The 19,959-nt window shown below is 39.1% G+C and overlaps 3 protein-coding genes across 3 annotated transcripts in view; 1 reads left to right on the top strand and 2 right to left on the bottom strand.

Annotated features, from left to right (window-relative positions):
- The window catches only part of LOC145898855 (mitochondrial inner membrane protein OXA1L-like), a 45,969-nt gene that overhangs the window by 8,723 nt on the left and 17,287 nt on the right, over positions 1-19,959 (bottom strand). The gene's annotated exons all lie outside the window — the stretch shown is intronic.
- Positions 188-2,736, bottom strand: LOC145899587 (adhesion G-protein coupled receptor D1-like). The gene is made up of 2 exons (XM_082988438.1): positions 2,608-2,736; positions 188-1,814 (listed from the first exon to the last, which is right to left on the bottom strand). The coding sequence occupies exons 1-2, from the start codon at positions 2,681-2,683 to the stop codon at positions 226-228; spliced, it is 1,665 nt and encodes a 554-aa protein (XP_082844564.1). The 5' UTR covers positions 2,684-2,736; the 3' UTR covers positions 188-225.
- On the top strand, positions 5,569-7,546 carry LOC145899588 (Parkinson disease protein 7 homolog). Its single transcript, XM_082988439.1, has 4 exons — positions 5,569-5,737; positions 5,899-6,060; positions 6,116-6,266; positions 6,640-7,546. Exons 1-4 carry the CDS (start codon positions 5,648-5,650, stop codon positions 6,789-6,791), a joined length of 555 nt encoding a protein of 184 aa, XP_082844565.1. The 5' UTR covers positions 5,569-5,647; the 3' UTR covers positions 6,792-7,546.

Below are 19,959 nucleotides of genomic sequence, written 5' to 3'. Positions count from 1 at the left end.
TTTTTTTCACCCAGTTAGCTTCAACGCATTTATTGGTTGGCATAAACTACGAACACATTTTTACAACTTATAAAAACGAAATAAATTGCAAAAGTAAGTCGGTGCATACTTATTCATTAAATGAAAAAGTAATAGTGAAAATGTCAAAAAGTGACTGCAGGATCGGTCTGTGCAACGAAAAAGTAATTTATGAAGATTCAGGTACAAAATTAAACGAAAAATAAGTCAGGAAAAATCTAAACTCATCGATCTATCTCTACCGAGGTTGAAGAACTTACGTTTTGCTGTGAGCCGAAGTTCGCTGTTCTTAAAACAAACCACTGTGGCGACAACGATGCCTTGCACCCCGTTCAACACGGCATGTATCGCCATAAAGTACAACGCCGCCTCTGGTATGTTTACCAGCAGACCTAGAATCCAGGGCACGCCCAGCATCGGCATCAGTATCAAAAGTGCGTGTGCGGTGATTTGAAAATCGTTTTTCGTCTCCTGGCTTCCCGCCCTCGACCGTAGTGAACTAGAGGCCGAATGCATTCCCCTGACTTTCCAAATAACCACGCCCAAAATCGCCGCATTCGTTGTGACGATAAGAGTTATAGGGATCACCAACGCCAAGGTCATCATGTGCTTTCCGCCGCTCAACCAGCAGCGTTGATAGGGGAAGACAGCGCCCGCTTGTGGTGGTGCGCTATCCATGTACGAGTTAGTTGCGAATCCAGCGATTATGCAGATGATCACGTACAACAGTGGCAGTATCCATCCGGTAGCAAGCAATTTTTTGTTGTGTGCGCTGGGGTCGAATTTCAGCACATCCCGCCTAGTTTTCAAAAAGAGCATGACGCCTTCGTTGAGCATCCACATCGCCGCCGTCAGGGAGAACCATTGGGCCACGACTGTGCTAAACACGCACAAACCCGCGTTTTTTACAGCAAAAGCAATTGAACCGAGCAAGAAGGCGCAATGCATTAGCATCAGGGACAGTGAAATACCGAACTGAGTAAGGAATCTTTCCTTTGGAATGTGATATCTCGTCCACAAAAGCATCCCGACCGTCCCCAGAAGAGCAAGCACTGAAAGCGACTCCATCACATTGGACACGATGCCTATTTCATACGGTACTTCAACAGTACGAACCGTCATCATAACAGCAAACGACGAGGTGTGGTTGCAACTGCACAACTGGTTGGTACCCGAGCGTCCATTAGCATGGCAACCGAACTGGGACCAAGTTGAGCTGTTGTCGTGGTAATACACACAATTGTACTTCAGAGTGTCGTACAGCACAGTACGCGAACCCGCGGTAAGGTTTCGTATCAGCTTGGAGGTGGGTTTGACACTGTAGGTCACTGTTATAGATGACTTGACTAGAGCAGCCGCGATCCCTTCGGAAGGAACAACATGAAATGCTGTTACCGAATAGATATTCGACGCAAGAGCAGTACTGACGGCGTCGGTTTTGGTCGAAACGATTGCAGCGCCGCCACCGGTTCGTGCGATTCGCGTAACCAACAGCACAGCTGAGTAGTTCGCTGTAAGCTTATTCAAAGTATCGGCAGCGACCACCACCGAATCATTTCCACCTGTCGCGTCATCGAAACTCACTGTCGTTGCTTTCTGTGTTGCATTCACAGAGTACGACCAGTACGTCAGTGTCACACTCCGTGAAACGTTGAATCTGAAGCCGTTGGTCTCGTTTCGATAGAACAGGTTAAAAGCCCATTGCGACGCGTTTGCCTCCACGTCGCTCACCGTGAGCGTCGCGTTGCTTTGTGGAATCACATGACAGTCGATGACATCAGGTGGAAGGTATTCACCTGTTTCAGGAAATAAATTGCAACATGGTGTAAATGAACCATGTGTTTTCATTCATAACAGCCTCACTTGTCTATTTGAATGTTATGCAATAAATCCTCCCGCTATTAAAGGCATAACGTCACGTTTATATCCGTAGAGTCATAGGTTAGAACGGCACGAAGGTCATCCCCGAGTCATTTGATGCAATATTAGCATTTTTTGACATTGCTCATTAACGAGAACACAATTAACCAGTGTAGGAAGTCGGCACAGCAGGACGTGTGCAATATTCAGCTAAATTTAGCGACATGTGTATGCACAGCGTGACATGTGTTGAGCGCTTTGCCAATCAGAGAGTTTGACAATTCACGCTTTGCTTCTAACTTTTGCGATCATTTAATGCCATCACTATATTCAGTTATATTCTATATTCTATTGCCACGATTGATTTTACACACTGCATGCAGACCTCGAAAGTTTCACAATAACAGGTCAGAAGTTTTGTTTTTCCTGCCCATGTTTTTTATTCTTGTGACAACACACGAACACACCGAGTTGATCTGTCTGTTCCTCAATAGTTTAAAGTCTAGCTTTGTGATCATGCACATTTAACACAATTTTGGAAATGCCTAGTCCTATACGTTAATGATTTGTTTAGTTTGTTTCAATGGGATTTTCGTTGTCAAGCTTTCCAAAAAATGTTTTTAATGAAATCTGCGTTTGACCCATTTTTTGTATATTTTCCTAACTTATTGTTTCGTTTTGCATCACATTTAAAAGAAATAATGACAAACGATTTCTATAATTGCCCACCTTGTTCATTTTGGCACATCATCGTCAGTGATCCTGGGAGGAGAACCATCAGAAGAAGTAGTATTAGAGATTGCATTTCACCAGCATTTAAATTCACCAGGAAAAGTATTATCAAATATTACACACTCTGAAAAGCATTCAGATTTGTATGGTCAGCCATGGTAAACAGTTCGGTTATTTTACGTTCGGTTTGTTGCAACAACAAAAAAGTTAGAGTGGAGAAACATATTGAAAGCACAATTGCACCGCACAACTTTTAGACTAAGTTCCAGCTTTAGTCGTATCAAAGGAAGCCTGAATTGCCATTGTATTCTAAAATGAATCTGCATACACGCGCTTAATTATATTTAAACCTGGCACATTGACACTTGACAGCATTTTACTGTATTGAAAGCATTCGTCCGTACAGAACTGCCATCTAAGCCTATAGATTGCGAAAATAACGAATATCCTGTCAGTGAACAAAATTACCCAATTCTTCGTTGTACAACGTGCGGAGGTGAACATCAGGTAAACAACACATTAATAGCCTGTCCTGTAACCCTCCTATACCACGTACGCCATTGGGTTTTAGTACATGACATGCGTTCGTCCTGTAAGTGACCCTTTGTTGAACAGGCGAAGAGTTACGAAATTCAAGGTACCTTGATGACGTAGTTATCCTCATACGCGCTCTATGTGGAGGTTAAAAAAGACAGGTAACACTCAAATAAAACAACTAAATGTCTGCACCACACATATTTCCACTCACTAAATAAGAAGTGACGAAAGGTTTAACGAAAAAATGCAGTTGTTTGTTACGTTTTGCACGCACTGTGACTGAAGCTACAAATAGTTTTTTTTTATCTGACAACGGTTAAGTGGAATCGTAGAATGTTCTTCTGAAGCACAACAAAAATATATCACGCATTGAAAACTTGCATTACCGGGCGAGCAAATAACGCAACGCACCAAAACATACTCTAAACCTATCCGAAAAATATGCGACCCTATAGTCATATGGTCTGCTGCGTAATCATGCAATGTCTTTTTTCGAATTGTACTCGAAGTCGTATACGAAACCATAACACATAAAATTCCCAACCACCTTGTAAGATCCTTATTCTTCCTTGTAGCAGACGCGCCCCTTAAGTCCATGCAACTTCATGCATTGTGGTCGCGACATATACGATAAATTTCACAGCAGCCGGTTTCCTGGTGCGTCATCGAATCAATGCATGCGAAAGTTCGAATGTGCGTAAAAGACAAATTTCGTTTTTAGCTCAGCAGTAGGGGAACTAAGTCGCAATCAGGTCAACTTCAGCACTTTGGCGCTGTACCGCACATCACCCCAGTGCTATGCAAATAAAAAGTGGTTGGTCCAATGATATTTGAAAGCAAAACTTCTGCGCGAAATCCAATTTGAGTTATTAAATTTACGTACTGTTATGCTAATATAAAATATGAAGGATTCCTTGAGCTTCTATCAGGTTATAAGCAAGAACTGCTGAACATGCCCGAGATCTGTTTTGTCAACGAAAAATGCTAAAACAAAACGAAAAGTTTTGTCCACGGACAATAAAACACTTTAAGCAACTTTGCTTCATTGCTACTTTGTTAGAAGCACTCAATCCACCAATATGTGCATAATTTGTGTAAAGTACGTTGGTTTAAACGCGTTATAGGAAATACGCTTTGTTTTACTTTCTTCGAAAACAAAAGTTCATGAGAAATTGAACTGCTGCTCAAAATGTATGCAAATTTTAGTGGTTTCAGGTCCCCAGCTTGTTTATGTGCATATTCTGTAGCACTTGGAACTCTTTAATAAGTACATAACGCTCCTAATGTATGTATCACAGGGTTTGATGTTATAATCTAAATGATACCCTGTTACCTTCCTAAAAGCTCTACAGTTTCTAACACCTACACTTCTGTCACTTATAAGATCTTGCTTGTACCCTTATAGTTTGCCCCCAATCACGTACAACCTCGAACTCCGCACGTTATCATAAGCACTGGCCTAATGGTAAACACCAAACACGTTTCAACCCGCCCAACGTTATACATTGCGTCACACCAAACATCCGCTGTATACTTCCACCCAACGTCTTGATGACGTCAACGCGATCCCAAGAACGTGCTTTGAATTATTTTAAGAATTTTCTGAGGATTTCAAAAAAATGGTGTTATGGATAGGCATTTTATTTTTGCATATACCTATTCCTTTGAAATCAAATGGCAGTCTTCAAAATTGGTGACATAACAACGGCTAAGAAATTAACACCAAATATGGACAAATTATGTATCCATTGCACTTTTGACTCCCCGTCCCAGCAATGATGCACACAATAATATTTAGATGGGAAAGCTTTCTTCCATATTATTTGCTTTTGGTGGCGCATTTATTTTATAGCAAGCAATTCACACTTACATTATGTAAATGACCATGAAGATGCGGTTTGTCATTGTCCAAACAGGTCCGATAACTTAAAGTTTTATCCTACACGTTTAATGTTCAATGACATTAACCCATATGTTGATTAGTTTTGACTGGAAGATATTTGGCAATGACTGGAGGAAACTACCACAGTCACGTCAGAGAGCATGCTCGGAAGTCTGGTGTATCATCGCATGTCAGTATTTCTAATAACAACATCAACGCCATCATATGTTTAAATATGTCAAAGAGTGACTACAACTATTTTTTAGAGATCAAACACGTTGTTGGTATTTTTTAAAGTGGTAGACTATAATTACATCATCAACATGCAATTTGGAAATGAATTTCTATGTTAACCATTGAACATTGACAACTCACTCAACCGTGCAAAAACAAAACCAAAGATTTTAACAAAAATTGCAATTCCCAAATTGTAACCCAGGAATTTGCGTTGTTGCAGCATGTTTCTCTTGCCCTAGTTTTTAATTAGCATAGTTGTGGACTTTAGTGCATTTACTTTATTAATCACATCTTGTAGGTGCGTGTAAGGTATTATCACACACCAGAGAAACCTTGTATGCACTGTTTTGTATTTATTGCGTAGTTTATCTGTATTTAAATATGGGTGATAAGAAGGCTTTACTGCTTATTGCCGATGGAACAGAAGAAATGGAAGCCATTATTACTGCAGATGTATTGCGCAGAGCCGGGGTAATTGTGATGTGTAGGATCTGCATTTGTGTTTGTCAAGTATTAAACAATCAAACTTGCATAATGTAAACGAAAATACTAATAATAATTATTATGCTGTGTTTCCCTGTTTTTACGTTTTTATATGCTATAAAGGTGAATATGATGTTTTGTTTTAATAGGTCAATGTAACCATTGCTGGCATGGCAGGAACTGGTCCAGTTACTTGTAGCCGTCAAGTGAAGATTGTACCAGACTCAGATCTGGCAACAGCCTTACAATCAGGTCCCTATGATGCTATTATAATGCCTGGTGGCATGCAAGGATCTAAAACTTTTGCTCAGGTTAGCGAATCACTTGAAATCAGAAGTTTCTGCCATTAGTAAAATCTTTATACAGGCTACGGTGGTGAAAGATATACTGAGTGAGCAGAACAAAGCAGAAAGGATTGTTGGTGCAATCTGTGCTGCACCGATCGCATTCAAGTCTCATGGATTATTCACTGGCAAGTCTTTGACCTCACATCCTGGCGTGAAACATGAGATGGAAGGTAACAAGCACTTAGAAACACCTCAAAACCAAACAACTTTTCATGCCCGCTTCTAAACTGGCAACGTCGGTGTAAAAAATACATTTATGGCTCAACCCTTTACATCATAAAAAAGTAAAAACTAAATTTTGGCTTCATTATTTGCACCAACAGCAGTCATGCAGTTATAGTGCCATGTCTGGCATTCAGCAAAATGCAATATCTGGCGAAAACAACCTTATCTTTGCCAAGTGTTTTGAGTGCAATTTGGTTAAACTTATTACTGTGAAACAATGCAAAACAAGCCCATTGAAAATAATTATACATCAGACCAAGTAACCCACTAATACTGCTTACCTCTCTCATCACCTTTTCAAACAGATGATTTTGTCAGGTTACAACTACAGTGAGGCAAAAGTGGTAAAAGATGGCAACCTTATAACAAGCCAAGGTCCTGGTACAGCATTTGACTTTGCCCTGGCATTGGTGGAGGCTCTGTGTGGCCAAGAAAAGCGGTGTGAAATTATGAAGCCCATGTTACTGTAAAGATTTGCCAACTGCAAGATGCACAACCTTCTTTACTATCGTGTAAATTATTCCACATAAGTTCAGTTGTATTGTGTGTGTTTGGTGCTGAAACAATTGGTGACGACAGACTGTTTACCAACGAACGCAATAATGACAGTCTTTAAACTTCCCTTTAAAAGCGGAATTGGTGTAAAAAGCATATCTTACACAAGGAGTGAAGAGTAGCAGTTTGTTAAATTACAAAAAATGTAGACGCATATTCTAGCATAGTAACAACAGTAGCGTATTTAGGTTAAAGAAAAGGACCAAGCGGATTTCAGTTGACAAAAGTTTAAACGAGGATATTGAAAATCGCATGTGGCGCCACCACGTGACCGTTTAAATGCAATCGCCGTTTGGTGGCTGGCTATGGGCCTTACCTCATTTTGGATAAAATATACATCGACCAACGGAGTCTACACGACAATTACAAAAATAGCCGACTCCGTATACCCGAACTTACAAGCTTCGTCTCGCTTTTACCAGCTTTCCTTGTTTCTTATGGACCCAAAATTGACGTGTTTCGATCGAAATTTCATGGTCCTTGCGAAGCGCTAGGAGAAGTAAATAGCAAGAAAGACGCACTGCAAAACATTGGGGGAACAAGTTTATTACACACTTCACTAATCGTATCCGTTTCGTTACACCCCTTAGAAACATGAAAATTCCTCCACCTAATAACCATTTTTGTCTTCCTTCAGGTATTGTAGTGAATTTTACAACTTACCCACCGACCTCGAACTATTTCAAATAAAATAACCCTCTCCTACTCATCATTGGAGTGAGATATGTCGATAAATACACCATCATGTTTAACTTCATCTTGTCACCGTTCTTATTATTAAGTATTAGCTTTTAGACGCAAACCAAGGTCTGGACTAATTTCTTGTATATGTAACTGTAATGTGTTCGTTTTTTTATATTTTTTTTGCACGATTACCGAAAATGGTGTGCATGGTGGTCTATGCTTTTTGCGCAAGACAACAGCTGATAGTTGTGCATAATAGGCCTTAAACGGAACAGGTAGGTATCGTTTTCATTTTAGGTGAATAACCGACAAAAACCTCCTTTATTGTGCATTCGTAAACTACAAACATCGTTTATTCAATCACGGACAAGGCAAAGAGCAACCATTTTACTGCAGCTATAAACTGGTGTGAACACAAAGATCTTTCGTTTTATTGCATGCTGGGCAAGTCATGCGTATATATATCCCCCGAACGTGCACACGGCAATAAAACTATTCACTGTGACACAATAGGCTACTATTTGTTTACTTCCATATTTGGTGGTTGTTGTTTCCTGCCTTTAAAATTAAAACACAAACCTTAGAAAAACTATTTATTCAACTCTAAAAACAGAAGCGTTTCGATGAAGGTTAAGCTGCAGGTTTAAACATTTTTATTATTCAGGGAACGTCGTCGCCATGCTCTTTATTTTAAGTTTGTAAGGTTCTAACCTCAACTAAGCAATCAAAAACAAAAACCACAACGTTTAGGTATTTAGGCCTATGTAGCCTATGCAAAGGCCTTGCAATTCTACCCCGCACCCATCAGAAAACAAACTGCGACATAAAGTCCTGTAAAAGTGTAAGGGTTCCGTCTGGCTTTCTGTTGTATTGATTTAACAAATGTTGCGGGAACGATTTTATGATTTAACAAAGAAGGGCTTTCCCTCTTTAAAAATCATTTATTAACCTTAACTGAAACTATATAGCCTATCCACACAAAAGGAATTGCATGAAATCTGCCCCGCGCCTAGAAATGAGTCCCGTACTTGAAAACGGAGCCCTGCGCTTAATTATTAAAACTATTAATTGGGGCCAAACGACAGCTCACAGAAAAGCGTTATTTTTCTGGTCAAAGCGTTATGAGAAATGGTTCTGAGTCATCCAAAAGCGAACTCTCAACTTCAACACGTGTTGTGACCCCGCAATAAATGCAGGAAACTACTCTTTTAGCGAGATAAGCAGCAGAACCCCTCCGGGGAAATTATTGTGAGGGTTTTTGAGCGTGCGAGCAAAACGGATGTGAGGAAACAAGTCTGGTCACTTTGCAAACAACGTAGATTTTGACACAGAAAAATCTTCTCGATGGAAAATTACTGCAAATGACCCTAATCTAAAAGGCATGAAATATTTACAATCGTCATCCCACTGATTATTAAAGCTTTCACTACGAAGGTTGTTAGGTTACTTTTCGCACCAAATTTAGTCCTGTTGTACCAGACATGGCGCCATACAACACAACTACATTATGCTACATAACCAGTAATTGATAGAATATCACGACTACACTTATCAGGCCAACGAACAGAACAAGGTAAAAATGAAACAAAGCTTTCTGTATAACCGAGTTGGAAGTTTACACAAAATAAGGTATTCAATAGTATTTGATGTACTCGCAGCGACCGTCGTTGATCATTTCAGCTTCAAACCGTAGCCAAACATACGTACAAGGGGAATCACTCAACCGAACGTTGTATATATAGCGGCGGGGGCTCTGCTTCTCTCGCTAAAAGAGTATTTTCCTGCATTTACTGCGGGGTCACAACACGTGTTCAAGTTGGGAGTTCGCTTTTGGATGACTCAAAACCATTTGTCATTACGCTTTGACCTGAAAAATAACGCTTTCCTGTGAGCTGTCGTTTGGCCTCAATTAATAGTTTTAATAAGCGCAGGGCTTCGTTTTCAAGTACGGGGCTCATTTCTAGGCGCGGGGCCGATTTCATGCAATTCATTTTGTGTGGATATAATTTCAGTAAAGGTTGATAAAGAATTTTTAAAGAGGGAAGCCCCTCTTTGTTAAATCATAAAATCGTTGCCGCGGCATTCGTTAAATTAATACAACAGAAAGCCAGACGGAACCCTTGAACTTTCACAGGACTTTAATGTCGCAGTTTGTTTTCTGATGGGTGCGGGGAAGAATTACAAGGACTTTAGGCCTACATACCTACGTCTATACCTAAACGTTGTGGTTTTTGTTTTTGATTGCTTAGGTGAGGTTAGAACCTTTTAAACTTAAAATAAAGAGTATGGCGACGACGTTCTCTGAATAATGAAAATGGTTAAACCTGCAGCTTAACCTTCATCGAAACACTTCTGTTTTTAGAGTTGAATAAATAGTTTTTCTCAACTTTGTGTTTTCGTTTAAAGGCAGGAAACAACAACCACCAAATATGGAAGTAAACAAATAGTAGCCTATTGTGTCACAGTGAATAGTTTTATTGCCGTGTGCACGTTCGGGGGATTTGCAAAGCACCAACATCCGTAGGCGGGAACATAAATACTCATGACTTGCCCAGCATGTAATAAAACGAAAGATCCCTATGTTCACACCAGTTTATAGCTACAGTAAATGGTTGCGCTTTGCCTTGTCCGTGATTGAATAAACGATGTTTGTAGTTTGCGAATGCACAATAAAGGGGGTTTTTGTCGGTTGTTCACCTAAAATGAAAACGATACCTGTCATGATATTGAATAGGAAAGATGACAAATCGTCGTGCGTTGTCGCTGCTACTAGTTTCTTGCGACCGAAAACCCTGATTGATTTAGTTTGGCTAAACTTTCACCACTGCAACTTACTATACTATTTGGCAACCACGTGATATTGTTTTCGTCAGCCAAACCTTGGTTGCTCACAAGCTGCCATGCTGATACCTGACAGACCGAAACAATAATGTCAGTCTCTGCGGCTCGGTTATGCTGAACTATAGTTGCATTAAAAATGGGTTTAACTTGTCAAGAAACCTAATGCAAATATGATCACTCCTTGCTACATAACATATTTCACCTTCTGTGCACATTTTGAGCTCGTGTTCCAGCAACGATTAAACAGACCCAAAAGCGACTGGTACATCGCTAGGCTCGTCTTGTGTACATAAAGGCAACGACGTCTGTAATTTGCATGCAAGTTCGCTGCGCCCGACTGACAAACGACATTAGGCAACCATATATTACCATAGTGTTTAAATCATATGTGACAATCGATTGCACACAGGTCCCTGCCATGAAATGAATTCAAAAAATTCCTTAGTGACCAAATATTCGAATCGTGCGATTGTATTTAAGGTGTCGGTTTACTTCGGGTATGATTTCTATTGCATCCATAATTCAGTTTCTTGGATTTAACTGCAAAGATTAAGACAGTTAATTGAGATATCCTGAACTAAACTATTTCCAAAGATTTGTCTTGAACGTTTCTTACAGCTCCATGGACAAAGGAAATGCGGCTGCATAAAGTAAAACGTTTTTAGGCCATAGATACAGTCGCCGCGTCACATGTTGCACAAATGCACCTAAACCGATGAATTTTTTTGGTTTTGTTGAATTTTTCGCACATCCCATAGCATCAATCCCGTACCAAAAACGGGTAATTAACCCAAAAGTATTCCTTAACGCGTTATTGCAACAAAAAGTTTTGTTTTTAAGTTGCAAGTCGGAACCCCGTCACGCGTAAAAAGGGCCTGTTTTGGTGTATGGGGTTAGGGAAGTACTCGATATTGCAACATTTGACACCATTTTGCAGCTAAATTGTTATTGCTTAACATTTCTAAGTTTGTTTTCCTGTAGCAATAAAGTGACTGACTTTATGTATATTTTTTTGTAATTAAGAGGAACTTTACGCTTCACGCAGATCAACTCTCACGACAATATATTTAAATGATATGTACCAAGTTTAAACAGACATAATATCCATTAAAGGGAAAATACAACGTTGAAAATATCATAGCAGTGAAAGTTAATTGAGGTCAATGAAACACAAACTTGTGAAATGTATTTACAATTTAACATTAACAAATAGATTTTGGGCGTGACATAAAAACAACTCACAAAACACAAAAAGGAAACTTTACATAAACAGTTATTAATTAAATCAACTGATGCAAAACAATAAATAATCGAAGTCACTCCACTAATTTCTATTGTTTCGTCCCTTCTTGTAACAATTACAAGCGACTGGAATCTCCAGAGTCACTTTTTCTTCAGTTTCCCTTTCTACCGCATTGAAAAGATGCGGAAACGGTTTCACGCCATATCTTTTCACTGCGTTGGGTTCGCAGTCATTTGGAATGTTGCACCTCTCACTGCAGATAACCCCCGCAAACTGACGAGGAATCAGATTCTTACAAGACCATATCACCTCTGCCGACGAGGTAAGACCGTGATTTGTCATATTCCCGTTTGAAGTAATGTTGCAGAACTTATCCAATGTACTGCGGATAAACCAAATAGTAAGGTGTGACTTGTATCATTACTACTATGTAAGTTTCTATTCTTTATTACTATGGGCCAACGACCCCTGTCGGCTTTAAGTTATTTTTATTAGTGAAGACCGCCAACAAACAAAACCTTCCTTCAAAATAAACGTTGTACTTCACCATTTTTATCACGTGTTACTCGTAGAACAAAGCAACCAATAAAAAAACATCATCACAGATAATCTACCTGATTTGATGAGATTGACTTGGTGCGAGTATTCCTGCCAAAAAAATCGGAAGGAAGGCCGCGACCTGAAGACAGAGAAGTTAATTTAAATGTTCTGTTTACAGTTATCTTAACGCTTCAACACAATATGCTCTTTGCTTATAGCAAGGTCTCATTAGGCATTACAGCTTGAAATATAAATTATATAGTGCCAGAAGTTTTCCTGATATATACAACATGCCTGGAAGTATGGGCAACAACCGGTCAGCATACATTGAGTAAAAACAAGTTTAATTAACTTTAGTTCACTTTACAAGACTTACTTTCATTTCTGAACTGTGTTAAACTTAGCACGAATAAGTTGAAATTCCCAAAAAATGATTTCATCAAACGAAAGCTTGTACCGAATGCAGACACGCTATCGATTCCTGCCTATATATACACTCGACGCGGGAAATCCAAGTAGCGCTTCGTCTGATGCAAGGTTGACGAAAACAAGCAAATATTGGAAGGAAAGTACACGCGGCCAATCACCTGTGTGGGCTGGTGGTATAATTGGTGATACCACTCTACACAATGGACTTGCTTGGCTATGCAAAACGGCGCCTGTTTCTGGTCAAGGTTACAGCCGACGCGGGGAGGGTTTCGTGATTTCGGTTTACAGTTGCGCTTTCGACATAATCATTCCAGGTGGTTTAATAGATTCCAGGTGGTTTAATAGATTCCCGACGCGAGTTCAAATGAGCCAAGGTGTGTGTGCGGTGGATTTTTCAAACCGGTGGTTTCAAAAAATGAAAATAATAAATATTTTTCCGCTCGTGCATTTTTCCAATTGCCAGAAAGTATAAACCTTTTCAACAAAGTTTAAAGGTGTAACTATTACCCTTACCATTGAACAAAACGAGTTTATTGCCTTGTAGCGTCTGGCAAGTCAGTGCAACTGGCGATTCTCGAATTTGCACCTACAACCTAACATCCACTATATTACATACAATAGGGTAACTAACGACCGAAGAAGTACAGCAATGAAGTCAGTTTTCTCATCAATGTCTTATCGTAAAACACGGGGTTGTTACGGGAGGGAAGTGGTATTCAACCTGTGGTGGTCACTGATTTCTTTAAAATGTTTTTATGAGTCCCGGTACAAATACGGTTGAGTGCCAGTGTAGGGGATTTCTGCTGTATAGATAGGTTACTTTTCTGTATCCGAAGTGAAACCGTTTAACTCGAAGTTTCGGTGCAATAAAAACAACGAGGAGATCATTTTCCACCGAAACAAGTAAGATTGCGCAACCACCGTTCTCTATACCCCCATGAATCTCAGCGCCATAAATTAAGCGGTTTCGAGTGATTTCCTGATACCTGCGTTTTGTTTCAGAAACAGTAAACAGTGGGTTTTTTATATAGGAATGATGATGCAACAGTCTGTATTCCTCCTGGGAAATTTGCTACGATTAACGAAAAAAGGGCCCTTTCCTTGCCACAGCATGTATGTTTTCGCGGTTTTATATCTGCACCGAACACGTTGTCGATCTTTTCCCACCCATTTTGCCAGGCTACGTATCCCACTTTTTCTGACCGAAATGAAAGTTTTTTTACCATGAACTTTTTATTTTTCAAAAAATCGATATCAAAAACGCATTTTCTCACTAAAAACAACACAGGCGCATAAATCGATTTTGCGACACACAAATCAAAAATAAAAATAAATATGAAAAATTGGATGTGGTTTCGTAAATACCACCATTAAACTTGATACAAACAACATAAAACAAGCAGTACGTCTTTAGATGCATAAATAAGATACATAAAAATACGCATGACGTACAAAAAAATATCAACACTTTCACTTCCATTCCTAAGACACGGGAATGTTTTCTACTGAGATGGGAAGCCTGATGTCAACATTCTCACCACGTTGACTCGTTGTCGAAAAAGTATGGAAGATTGGAACAGTTTCAAACTGCCTTGTGACGTTCCTGCATCCTAACCTGAGGTTATTGCAACTGTTCGGTTTGCACAAAAGAGCGGAGAATCGGGTGTCGTGAAGGTTTGAACAGGTAGCGGTCATGTATTGCCACACGACGTCGTGCCTCCGTTTCCAATCTCCATTCATGGTAAAGTCGCAGGAAAAACTTCGGAGGATTCTTAAGGGAAAATAAAAATGGCGGCGGGTTAGATTTTGTACGTTTAACCTCAACTTGGATACGTTGAAAATTAACGTTTAAAAATCTTCATATCTAAAAGCTGTGCACAAAAACAAAAAGAACTAATGAGAGAAGTGATATAAATATTTATTTACTACCAAAAACTATAAGGTTTTCACCTGTACGGGTTCCCCTCTAAGCCTTGGACAGCTTTATTGAAATGAACTGGTCTTTCTTGTGCGGCGCAAAGCACAATGCCGAAAAGAAAAACAACGTACTGTGATGTAAAATATACCGGTAAAAAAGTCATAAATTCCTTGCAGCGAAAAAGAAAAGTTATAATATTCTAATACGAATAGCAATAAGAAATCATCGCTAATCCATTTGCCATCAGGGTTTCTATGTTGGATTACAAGTAGTACAATGCACTTACTGTCAGTTTTATCTGCATCTTGTCGAGATTTTACTGAGAGCTCCAGGTAACTACAGTAAAGTTGATCAAAAACTTGCGTCCGAGAAGTGTGACAATGCTGCTCGACCCGTGGAGTTTTTATTTTGTAATCTCGTGATAATTAAGCCCGTAACAAACAGTCGTAAAACTTTACCATGCGACATATACCGAGGTGCGTGGGAATGAGGGCTGACAGTTTATTTTACGACAGTGCCGATTAGAAGAGTTTTGCATTTACATGTGATTGTACATTTCTTCAATCCCTGCATACTGACCCTTTAGTTGTCAAAATACGGTGAAACTTGGGAGCTGAGATTATGTCCAGCAATACATCAAATCAAATTGATTTTTTTGTATTTTGCACGATAAAAGACATTGCGTATGAACAATAAACATGAGAAAGAAAATGACATACTCAACACAAAAATAAATGAAACCTATTACGTCAGGCGTCCATGTAAAGGTGATTTCCTCATCACAAGAGAAACCCTGTTTGCTTCAGTGGACAAACCCAGTAATAGATAAACCGTTGATGAAATACGAACAAAAAAATGTCACTGATACTGGCGCCAATGCTGTTTGCTTAAGTGTAAAACGTGAAATTCCCTGATCTGAATAAATGACATCATCTTTTGGAAAATGCAGTGAGAATTTCAAAACAAAGAGAAATGTCCTTGTGAGTCACATTTCAGGGGAACTCCCTGTGGTAAATCGTTAACCATTAACTATTTATTTGTCTTTCAGTTCCATCATTCATATTGAAACCTTGGGTGATGTTGATTGGCCAAACCATCGTCACCAAAAACATGATTAATTTGCCGTAAAAAGATTTACAAATCTAAACACTTTATATTCAACAAAATCGACCAGTTGAGGTTTAAGCGATCAAAATTGGAGTGGAAACAAGATGGTTTCGGTAACTCTCGCAAGTTTCCTGTGTCAACACAATTGACTTTGTTGATAGGCGTTTCGCTTGCACGGTGGAAAAGTTTATGTTCCAGGTGTTTTAACTTTCCCCAATCGAGTTCGTGCAAACAGAAAAACCGTTTTACGACTCGTGCGGTGGAAAGTGCAGCATACGGAATTGACCTTTAATAATTTCCTGCCAGGTTCCATTGTATTTTTGCAATGTGTTGTTGGTAATGGGTGGTGCGCATCGTTTGGTTTTGTGTGTTAGTCACGTTTTGGGAAGCACCATGAGGTGACCCCCCTCATGTAGACGTTCTTACGAGTGGAAAATGCCGTGGTATATTATTGAGAAAAGAGGGCACCTGTCCTAAAACGAAACACATTTTTTCATATTTTTGTCATTAAATTGGCATAACAGTCATCATAATTTTACTTCTGGTGTTGAATATTAAGAGGTCATTGAACAGCTGTAACAAACGCCTCTGGGAAAATAGTGAAAGCACAAAGTCCAATGACAATTTTCTCCATTCTCTTGGAAACGATACGAGACACAATAAGGTTCTGTGAAAGTTTTCGTCGTATAACTTTTTATGATATTTCTTTAACAAATAAGATTTATTGGGGAATTCAGTGCTGATCTGGGTGAAGTCCCGCTTTGACAGTGAGTTTGGAAATTCAAAACAATATCAACTCGCAGTTAAATTGTTTTACTTATATCTACCTTATAACCATAAACTATAATTCATTAGAAGCTCAAGAAATTGCAAACATTATTATTTTACTGTCAACAAATTTTTCTGGCGCATATAAACACAACATTCTTGTGTGGAGTGTCCAACTGCGTGATTAAGATTACTATTACTTCAGTGAGTAGAAGTCTTCCGTAACTTGTTTCATTTGCGATTGACCAAGTTTCGCGTACCCACAATCAAGAAAAATACACTGTTTTAACGTGAATGGTCTAAACCTCCAAATTTCCGGACATCAAAACCGGAATCCCGTCTGCGGATTTTAGATTTTATATCTTTCCTATCTGAAGACAGGCGCGACAAATAATCCTGATAGACCGTATACATTTACGATTGTGGTTGGTCCATTGTGGCCGTTGCGGTAAAATATAAACGCATTTTGGGGTTTATCTCGTACGGAAACAAGTTAGCTACAGAAACCGCACCCACCACCTCCATAAAGTTTAAAGGCGACTTTGGGAATGTTGTCTCGCAAACAGATCTTCTATGATATTTTATGACTTCCGTGTTAATATGCGTAAGTGGACGTGGGTAAAATTTTCTGGAATACTTCAAATTTTCCACAGAAGCAACGACAGTGAAGGGTTAACAAGTTTCGGTTATCGTAGATGGATAGTATATAAATCAAGGTGGGTGAATGAGTTCGGATAGTATCAGAAAATATCGCCCAAGATCGGTTGGTCATTGAGTTCTGAAAATTACTTTTCAACTAACACGAATTGAAGATGAGACTGAATATTCTGGTATGTTTTTACATTTTAATAGAACTTGACTGCCAAAAATGCTACATCCTAAAAAAGTCGCTGAATTTGCGGCAAATGTATTAGTGAAGTGATGCTTGTACTGGGTTTACTAGAAGGAACAAAAGTGATTTACCTTAAAGTTTAGATAAGCTAGCATAGATGAAATAAGTTGTTCGGAAAACTAGAAATACACAGTTGTAACTTATGTTATTCAAGTTAAAATTTTTCATCCGTAATTTCCCAGTACTTGTGGATGGCGAGTTGCCTTGCAAGTTTAATGGTGGTCCAAACAAAACATGCGGATTTCAATACGACAGTGCGGCAGCTGAGGGTAATCGAGGAGGAATCGGCAAGGTAATAATTCACGGACAGATTGACCCAAACCTTTTATCCCATCCGATAATAATATTATTATGTATATACTACAATATGAGTAAATCAAACTAATCCCGAACTTTTAGTAACTGTAATTTTGTTTTATTTTCGCAGTTTTTATTGTTTGTTTTAAGACTACTTTCTACATGAGTACATGACTCGAAAACAATTATAGTTTTGTTGGTACCTATGTTATTTTACTTCATTGTTCATCCGCGTACTAAATTTTTTGGTAAAATCAAGTTATTTAAATTACCTTTTAAATTTGCTACAACAGAAAAGCCTTTTTACAATAAATTAATACGTCTTGTAACACTTGGCAATTTTTTTAAACACCAATTTAACACTTGTGTTTTTGCCCAGAATTCTAAGGACACTTGGATGCCAGTTTCACACACTACAGGAGTACTCATCTTCTACAAGCAACATCTCAAAGTCCTTCATCGTAACGTGCAAGCATTTACAAAGCCAAAGGTTTTGTGCCGTGCTTTGCACTAAGGGGACCACACCAATTCCTTACAATCACGGTGTCTTTAGCAATAGGACTAAATATACGTTCAATTTACCGATTGCTTGCAAGTGCTCTTAATTGAGACTACTACAAAACCATCTCATAGGGCACCAGAAAAAGGTTCAACTTATATATTGACATGTATTCTCCTCATATATTCTGAAATATTTTATTTATTTGTGATTTTATTTCTTGATTTTTTGTTGCTTTAATTGCGTCAATAAATTCATATTAAAAGATCAATTGAACATTTCTACAACGCCAATCAGTTTTATCGCGAATGTAAAGGCAAAAAAACGAAAAAAATTTTTTTGGCTATTGCGTCACTTCAGTAGGGCTTGATAAAAATACCTACCTGCGTTTGAACCACAAACCTGGGTGAAAATTGTAAAGCTTAAGGAAATCACGAATTTTACTCATAAATCGAACATCCTGACGTGTGGGCAACCAACGCAGTTAAAGGATGCCCAAGAATTTCCTGAAATGACCGGGGAAAGTCTGTCAACAGTGATCACCCCATATTTGTAATACAGTTTGCGATGAAGACTAAGGAAAGTGCTTCTAGAAAACACATGTCATTCCACATGAAAAAAAAAAAAAATCCCTTAAAGTTCAACTGCGCCATAATTTACAATGTAAACACGGCCGAGATGCGGTCTGCTGTTTGCGCAGCGGAAACGCTTTAACGTTCAGCAAGCGATAACCGTTTTACGACAGGCACCACGCTGTTAATAATACTCAGACACTTTCCATTCATGAGAATGTTGTTGAGTGGGGGATCACCATTCGGTGCATCCCCAGCAGCGTGCCCAACACTGGGACAAACAAACCTATTAAGGAAGGCATGGGAGGTCTCCATTCTCTCGCAGGTGTGGAACTTGGCTGCGAATTCCACCTTGCCGCAACCGCACATGTTTACAAAACGTCCTTCAGCTCCAAATGGAATGAGGAAAGTTGAAACACCTGAAACGTAGAAGTTGAAATGTGGTTGCCACGATGCAAGCGAAACCATTGAATGTCACTAGTTTAAAATCGGTTTCAAGAACACGAAACTAGGATAGCTTTCGAAACCACTTTGTTTGCATTCCCAATTTTATTGCTCATGTGTGTAAGCTACAGACAGATGGCCACTGTTTCGACCTAAAAAGTCTCATCAGTGCAGCTGGTGTGACTTTCAGACGACTTTGCTGACCAAACGGCCAAGCAAAGACCTCCACTTTGTGGTGACTACACAATCACCGTCATCCGTTGGGCACCAAACTAGGTGCAACCTTACAAAAAAAACAAGGTGGAAACACTATGGCCCAACAAAGATCAACCAATAGTTCCGTCAGACCCCTATTGGCTCCACTTTGCTTATTTTATTGCTCAAGTTTAAAAGTTTAATGGCATTTAAAACGAAAGTTGCGATACTTTGTTATTTCTAGTTGATTGTTAAAGTTTTGTGAAACATTTTCTTCGGTAATTTCAACGGAATTTTTCATCTGGTTAATGGATAACACCTGAGGTCTTATGACGGAACAAAAGAGAGAAAGCTTTAAAAATTATTAACCTGGACCAAATATTTACACAAAAATCAACAATCAACAACCAATATTGACGATACTGAAACATGTATTTCCCCACGCAAGATGATTTCCCGTCAAACACGATTATATTTACTCAATATAATACAAAATTTCCTTGTTTTAGCTCCTATGTAGGTAGAACATCATAACTATATTCTCAAAGATGATGTCACTTATTCACATCAGGGCATTTCCCCTTCAACACACAAGCAGGTGATAACGACGAAAATCACAACCCGAAAGTGTTGCAAGCTCGACCAATCAGCGGG

The sequence above is a fragment of the Ascidia mentula genome, chromosome 4 (assembly GCF_947561715.1).
Source record: "Ascidia mentula chromosome 4, kaAscMent1.1, whole genome shotgun sequence".
NCBI lineage: Eukaryota > Metazoa > Chordata > Ascidiacea > Phlebobranchia > Ascidiidae > Ascidia > Ascidia mentula.
Note: the sequence above shows the minus strand (reverse complement) of the source record. Positions and strands in the feature narration are given on the sequence as shown.

What these genes read in the sequence shown, in the direction of transcription:
- LOC145899587 (XM_082988438.1), bottom strand. Translation starts at nt 2,683, where the DNA reads ATGCAATCTCTAATACTACTTCTTCTGATGGTTCTCCTCCCAGGATCA. An exon ending in GATGTGCCAAAATGAACAAG is followed by an intron (nt 1,815 to 2,607) that starts GTGGGCAATTAT and finishes TTCCTGAAACAG; the next exon opens with GTGAATACCTTCCACCTGAT.
- LOC145899588 (XM_082988439.1), top strand. Translation starts at nt 5,648, where the DNA reads ATGGGTGATAAGAAGGCTTTACTGCTTATTGCCGATGGAACAGAAGAA. An exon ending in GATCTAAAACTTTTGCTCAG is followed by an intron (nt 6,061 to 6,115) that starts GTTAGCGAATCA and finishes ATCTTTATACAG; the next exon opens with GCTACGGTGGTGAAAGATAT. An exon ending in CGTGAAACATGAGATGGAAG is followed by an intron (nt 6,267 to 6,639) that starts GTAACAAGCACT and finishes TGATTTTGTCAG; the next exon opens with GTTACAACTACAGTGAGGCA.